This window comes from Microtus ochrogaster, chromosome 4, assembly GCF_000317375.1.
Source record: "Microtus ochrogaster isolate Prairie Vole_2 chromosome 4, MicOch1.0, whole genome shotgun sequence".
Taxonomy (NCBI): Eukaryota; Metazoa; Chordata; class Mammalia; order Rodentia; family Cricetidae; genus Microtus; species Microtus ochrogaster.
The window spans coordinates 43307529-43315017 of NC_022011.1; the positions used below are offsets into that span (position 1 = coordinate 43307529).

General features: G+C 53.1%; 1 protein-coding gene across 2 annotated transcripts in view; it reads left to right on the forward strand.

Moving 5' to 3' along the window:
* Window positions 1-68: 68 nt before the first annotated feature.
* Lmx1b (LIM homeobox transcription factor 1 beta) overlaps window positions 69-7489 on the forward strand; it is a 75298-nt gene continuing 67877 nt past the window's right edge. For both annotated transcript variants that reach the window (XM_005346016.2, XM_005346017.2), the window contains exons 1-2: window positions 69-229; window positions 1000-1186. In XM_005346016.2, the coding sequence (XP_005346073.1) occupies window positions 91-229; window positions 1000-1186 (326 nt within the window). In that variant the 5' untranslated portion in view covers window positions 69-90. The remainder of the gene's footprint in view (window positions 230-999; window positions 1187-7489) is intronic.

Genomic DNA, 7489 nt, shown 5'->3' on the forward strand with positions numbered 1-7489 from the left:
CGCCGCGCCTCCCCGGCTGAAGCGGAGCGGGCGGACGGGCGGGAGGGCGAGCGGCCCGTCCGGCAGGGTCCGCAGCGCTCCCGGCATCCCATGGATATAGCAACAGGTCCCGAGTCGCTGGAGAGGTGCTTCCCTCGCGGGCAGACGGACTGCGCCAAGATGTTGGACGGCATCAAGATGGAGGAGCACGCCCTGCGCCCCGGACCGGCCACCCTGGGGGTGCTGCTGGGTGAGTGCTGGGTCACAACGCCTGAATAGTTCTGGTCAGGGGTAGGACCATCGTGCCGCTGTGGACACTGGCACGAGAGTCAAAGGATAAAGAAAATGGGCTTGAAGGACGTGGGGAGGGGGTCCGGATCCCTGAAAAGACCACTGAAGGGGCAACAAGCACACATAGACAGCCTCCCCGAAGGGACAACGTGCAGGGACATCACCCAGACAGAGAACCGAACAGCCTCAGCTGTCACTCACACCATCCTCTACGGGGCTGGGTTCTAGAACTGCTGCTACGAACTACGGACGGGGCTGGGGTGGGAAGCGGGTATTAGGGATGGTGGAGAACCAAGTTGTCACCTTAGAGTCCGGGAGAGGTGCCAGGTCAGCTAGGGAAGGAGAACTTCTAGAAGGAAAAAAAAAAAAAAAAAAAAAAACCCTATCCCCGGGTCCATCCAAACCACGGGTCTTGGGGCAGAAGGCACAATCAGCATCGTGGGCGCGTGTCAGCCAACGAGTAACCCGGCCTGACCTCGCTGGTTGGGTCCCAGCCGGCCACCCCGAGCGGAGCTCCTTCTCGTTGGATCTCCGCAGTTGGGGAGAGCGCAGTGCCCAGCCAAGGTTGCAGGCCCTCGGCCTCTCCGTACCCCAGCTTACGGACAGGGACGTGCTGTCTGTGGCTGCCGGGTCTCTGGCGCGGCGGCTGGGGTTCCTCTGGCGAAGGGTGGCGCTCCTGGACTGGGCCAGACGGCGCTGACGGCCCGGCTCTCGTCCTGTGCGCTGCAGGCTCCGACTGCCCGCATCCCGCTGTCTGCGAAGGCTGCCAGCGGCCCATCTCCGACCGCTTCCTGATGCGAGTCAACGAGTCTTCCTGGCACGAGGAGTGTTTGCAGTGCGCGGCATGTCAGCAAGCCCTCACCACCAGCTGCTACTTCCGGGATCGGAAACTGTACTGCAAACAAGACTACCAACAGTAAGCGCCTCTTGCCCTCCTCTCTTTCCCCGCCACGGACCAGCACTCCAGCCCGCCGGTCCCTGCCGGGAAGTGTCCGCGCCGCCCTACGGCCAGCTCCGCGCTCCACTGGGCTTGGTAGCTCGGAGGGCGCAAAGGGCTGCGTGTCTCCGGGCTGGGGCCAACTATCGCATCCCAGCCGACACTGGTGGGGTGGCCCCTAGGTGCCATCTGTTGTCCCGGAAACCTGCGCTGAGTGACTGAATTGGGGTACAAGACAAAGCCCTGGGATATGATGATAGTGGATATGATGCTTGTGCTGGGGAAGGGCTTGGTCCCACTAAGGCCTGATGTGGGAACCAACAATTTATTATCCAAGAAAGGCATTGCTTTAGAGAGCCAAGCCTGACTGTGTGCTTCCCCAATCCAAGAGCATCTGGGATTCTTGAAGCCAGGGAGGTGGGTGCTGAACACCGGCTGCCGTTCAGGCAGGGAGGTCCGCACCCTGCATGGTTCCTTGTGGCACTTTTCTTCTCTGGTAAAGAGAAATGGGTGTCCATCTTCCTAAACTGTTTCATACTGGGAATTTTGCCCTTATAATTTTTCTTAGCTGGAGCTAGGAAGCCACCACCTCGGGATCCTAGTTGGAGTGGCTGACTGAAGGAGTCAGGCCTCCCCAGACAGCCTCCTTTCTTACAGTGTACTGGGAAAGAGTGGTTGACATGAGACAAGTGTGTTGAGCCCTACCTATAGTTAGTTTCCAGGCTAAACTGGTGCTGGGGATTTGTATGGCTGGAGGCTGGGGACAGAGCACAGCAGCTTTTTCTTATGACCTGCCTGGGGTCATATACCTGGAGATGCAATTGGAGGGGGTGGGGGTGATGACAATGAGGAGCCTCAGTGGAGAGAAAGATGTGGGGGTCCTGGGAGTGGGGTTGCAGGGATAAGCATGTGTGCGCCTGTGAGAACTTCTAAGCGGTGCTCAGAAAGGTGTCTTGGATGGGGCTGCAGGTCCAGGTCGGATGGCTGCTCAGGTGCTTTGGGCTCTCGGTTCTTAGTACCTAAGCCTTTGGAGGAAAAGGAGGCAGGGCTATGTGTACCAATCAGTGAGTGCAGCCAAAGTATTTGTCACCAAATCCAAGGTCTAGTGTGAAGAGGGGCAGCTAGACTCTTTGACTGGGGCCTGCAAATACCAAACTTGAGGCCGGAGTCCAGCACAGGGCTGTGGCGGCAGGTCCAGGTCGGTAGTGTTCCCAATGACTGGGGAAACCACAGAAACTGCTTTCTGCACCTTGCTCTTTTTGGTGGCTGGAGTAGGGTGGTGTTTCTATGGACAAGAATTGGGCTGGGTTTCAAAGATCTGTCCTTTTGTTGGTCTTATAACGTGGTGTAGGACTGGCCCTCTGTATGGCATTCCCTGGGTGGAGGCACCTTGTTGAGGTCCTTGTCACATCTGTGCCTGACGTTCACGCACAGCCGTGCATGCAGCCACACAAATAAAATGGGGTAGCAATGACTAGGGACTGGGGATGACCCCTCTCTGGGATGTGCGCCTGGCTGAACTCTGGGAGAAACCTCATACATCCCACTTAGCCACCGACCTTAGCAGCCCCACACGTGGGTTTTCTAAGAGGCCTGGGAAAGTAGAAAATGGGCCTCTGAAACTTTGGGGGTGGTTTTAAATTTTTTTAATTTCAACACTGGAAAGACTTTGCAACCTTTTGCACATAGTTGCCCCTAGGGTCGTTCTGGAGCTTCTTCTGAGAGAAAGAGAGCAAAGACACCTCCCAGGTCCTTCTGGTTCAGTCACGAAATAGCAACAGGAGCTGGATTTTGCCTTAGAGAGAAGAGTGACCAACCTCCCCACTTTACAAAACAATTAAACATTTGCAACTTCTTTGTCCCACTGATATTTGTTTTTGAAAGAAAAGAAAAACACTTCACCAAAGAACCCTTTTCTACCCAGTTGCCAACCCTGGTGCTGGGGAGGAATTTGTTCCCCAGGACTCTGGTCCCTGAGTTTGAAGTGAGCATCCTCAGAAGCCTGGGGAAAGGGGAGTCTGTCTTACCCTCTCCTCTCATCCTTCCCTCCTCCACCGTGCCTTCTTCCTAATGATAATGACAATTAAGTACCTGCTACAGGCAGGCCTCCTGGTGTGCTTGGGCGGGGTAGTTGTTATCAACACAATCTTGGGGAACAAATCCCCAGGGTCTCCTGGCAGCATTTTGCAGGGAGCATATCGGGCAGGCTCCCTGAGAACTCACACGGAAACAATGTTCTTTTTATACAATAAAAAATATTTTTATTCATGATTTTTTCTTTGAGAATCCCACATACATATTTATTTCATGTGTGCCCAAATGCTTTTCAGACGAGAATTAAGGCAAATGGGTGCGGAGACGTGCTTTCTTGATTTTGAGTGTGTGCCTCCTAGGCACTGGGAATTTACAGCAACACACACACACACACACACACGTTTTATAAAAGGCACCCCTTACCCGGCTGAGCGGAACGGCAGGCTTGGTCCTTGTAAAGAGGTTGCTGGTCTTTTTGATGTGTGTCTTCCTTTCGGTTTGTTCTCAACGATCTCTCACGCACCCAGAAGCGCGAAGTTGTTTTCCGCACCACAGGGCGATTGATTAGCTATTGGGAACATTTAGGACAATTGATAAAAATCAACTCGCAGGCCTGGCAGAGCAAGGAAAAAATGCGGGCCGCGAAACTGGGCCTTTTTTTGTTTGTAACCTGAAAACTCTCCTTTTTGCCTGTCCTTATGTGCGTTTCTGGGACTCCTTCAAAGAGACCTCGGTCCTCTTCCGAATAGAAAACCGGGTTAGAAACCGGGAAAACACTCGGCCTCCGCAAAATCGCTAACACCGCTCTGTGTCTTCCACTGGAGAAACTATGAGGGAAAAAAAATTGACAACCTCCCTCCCCAATATATGTTGTTTTTCTTGGCAGTTTGGTGAAATCGAATTATGTAACTCCCTTCTCTTGCTGGCTGTCTCTCACTAGCTACGAACGCTTCTTGTCTGGAAAAGGTTTCTGTCTTAAGGAGGTGGTGGATTCCTGGAGGAGGCTCCGGAAGGGGGGGAGGGTCGGTGGGAGAGTCCAAAAATCTGTCACACAATGGATTCTGAGGGCTTGTGGAGCGGCTCCGGGGCCTGGGGGATATTAGGTGCGCGCGCGGGAGCCTTTTGTGCTGGGGGGGGGGGGTGCGGAGCTCCTTTCGGGAGCTCTTCCCCTCGCTTGAAAGGGGCCTGCCGGGGCGCCCAAGCCTCGGGTGCTGCGACCTCCCGGGTCTGCTGAAAATGCTGGCGAAATCCTTGGGTTAGTTCGCCCAGGTAGGGTACCCCTCCGCGGCAGAAGTGGGCATCTAGAGTCCTGGTCTGGTTTTTAAAACGTTTCTCCCGGCTAGCTGCGGCCGCAAGTGGCTCAACCCGGCTCTTCCCATCACCTTCTTTTCCTCTGAAGTGTTTACCCAGGCTAAAGCTTTCCTGGATCGGGAGACTCACCGCGGCCTTGCGAGCAGGGACAGCTAGTGTCAATGTGGCATCTGTGGGGCAAACCCCAGGCTCCTGGTCCTTTCTCGCTCCTGGGTTTCGTTACCCAGCTTGGAAGGAAGGCCTCTTCCTTAGATGTACTGGAGTTACCACTCGCCATCGGCACCCGCTTAACAGTGGGATCCCCAGCCTGAATTATCTCCCCACTGTATCAAACGAATTCAGAGTTGCAAACACTCCAGCCCACTGCCGGGGGTACCGGCTCTCTCAAGAAACCTGCTTAGAAAAAGGAGCCAGTACGTGGCCTTACAAAAGTAGGGTATTCTCTCTGGAGCCCCAAAGACTGAAGGGCTCCCGCTGCCAGCGCCAGTCCGGGGATCCCTGATCCCTTAGAGGGAGCCTGTATGTTTAACCCCAGCACCTCCTCTGTGGGCTGGAGGTGAGGGGAAGACTTCCTGCCGTGCAGGCATCTGGGGCTGAAGGAAAGCATTATTCACAGCCCGACTCCTGGATCACCCTCTATTCCCAAGGCTCTGGGCTGCTGTGGCCTTATTTGTTTGCAGTGTTTTTCTCAAGTGGAGGGAAGCGGCTGTGAGAACCTATTCTATGGTATGTGATTGGAAGGTCCGGGTTTCTTCCTGCCTTCATGCCAAACTTAGAAACACAAAGCCACCCGAGGCACCTACCTGACCCTCTGCAGTATAACCAAGACCTGCCTACCTAGGAAAGTATTCTTATAGACTCTCTAGATTAGGTGCCCAAAGAAACTGGTGTCTTTGCCTGATATGTTGTTACCCTTTGGAAATTATTGCTGTCCTCGGGGTTGCATTTGCAGGGAATGTCTTGTTTCCAGACTTCGGACAGGTTTCTAAGTAGATCAACGTGTCCCCCAGGGAAACCATTCTCCTTTGCCTGAGAGGACACTGCCTCCCTCTGCTACAAAAGAGCTTTAGATACTGAGTCAGAGCCAGGTTCACCCCCAGCCCTAGCACTCAGCTAAATGGCAGCCCACCCCCAACCCTTGTCTCTACCCAGCTGATGACATCACCACCTTGCTCAGTGACTGCGGTGACTGCCAGCGACGATTCCAAGGGACACCTGGTGGAGCTTCAGTCAATGTTTTCATCTGAAGGCATCCTTTATCCTCTGCTTCAGTGTTGGAAAAACTTCTGCTTGTGAGGATGGGTGCAGACGCCAATAGTGTGTTAGCATCTTGGGCTAGCATGTGACTCTGTTCCTCCAGGGGTCGTGTATTGGTCCAGAGAAGCAATATTTCCACCGGGCAAGCAATGGCATCTCCACGGCCTGCATATTACTTGGGAAAGCATAGTCAATAATATGATTTCTCAGCCTATAATTGTTCTGACTCAAGTGCCAGACAAGAAAGCTCAGCCTACATCTCTGGGGCGGGGGGGCGGGGAGATGTGGGGAAGAGACCCCAAGAACTCCAAGTTCAGAAGGAAGACAGACATAATGTCGGCAGAGCACTCCAGAAGGTTGAAAGATAGCCTGTGTCCATGCTCACTGGCCTTGTGAAGTTTCTATTTGTGATGTGCTAGTCTACTTCCCTGGGGGAACTGTCTTGTGACTATGCTGGATTTTGAAAGAGACAGCCTGAGGGAGGGAGACAGACTAGGGGGAGGTAGGGGGGTAGAGGGTCGCAGGGTATATAAGCACAATTCAACAACTTTGGCATCACTTTGGCCAAAGGATAGAGGACACTCCCAATGTCATGAGTTACAACTTGCAATTTGTTAGACTCACAGTTGGTCCTTGGTCTGAGGTTTGGAGGCTGGGAGGATGGTCCACCATCATCAGAGCCAGTGTGAGTTTGAGTTTTCAGTCAGCCCCGAAGTGGCCAGGACTCCAGGTCTCTGACTGTCCCAGCCAGATCTTTAGCTCTCCACAATTCCCAGGTTCTGTGTTGATGGCAGCAAAGAGCAAAATCCAAATTATGTGTATTTATTACCACTGCGGTCAGAAGTGGAAAGGTGACGGGAGGAGGGGAGGGGAGGTCTGAAAAAGTTGGTTCTAAGGCAGGGGAAGAGAAGTGGCAGACGGCTGCCTTTCCATCAGCCGCTGGTGTTCTCCATTCATGTCATAAATGTCTCCTGTCATTTGATGCCAAAAGCAACATGATTTGGATCCCTGGTGGCCTATAGAGGTTTTCTCCTCCTCCTCCTCTTTTTTTTCCCCTGCAGTAAATGTTTATTTGTTAATAATATACTTTAAACAGCCCAGCCTTGACCTCAAGTCTCCTGAAGCATCCATCTTCTTCTAGAAAAATGTTTCAAAGTTTGTGTAATTTGAGGGAAAGGTGTAAGTGACGGGCAGAGAAGGGCCTGTGTTTGCTCTAACTACCGCTGTGGCGTGCAGTGCTGGGGCACAAGGGGCCACTGTGTTCCCAATGGCATCTTTCTTGGGTTTCAGGCCTGGCTGACAGCACTTCCTCAATGGCCTTTACCTTTTGCTTGTCTCTGATGAGTTCAAATAAATTCTCCCGTGAGCCTTCCTTTGTTATTTCTCAGGGCAATATTGTCTCCATCTCAGCTCCATGACCCTGGGGGTCCTGAAGGAAGATGGGGAGACACGTGGAAAGAACAGGACCTCAGGGAGTGCCTGGCCCCATGTGACCCTAGACACCTAGAGTGCTCTGCCTGAGACTCAAGGAGAAAATCTCTTTTCTAGAGTCTCGTTCTAAAAGAAACAAAACTGCTTGCTTCCTGGCTGGCCTGTGCTAGAAAGAGTCAGTCTCTCTCTCTCTCTCTCTCTCTCTCTCTCTCTCTCTCTCTCTCTCTCTCACACACACACACACACACA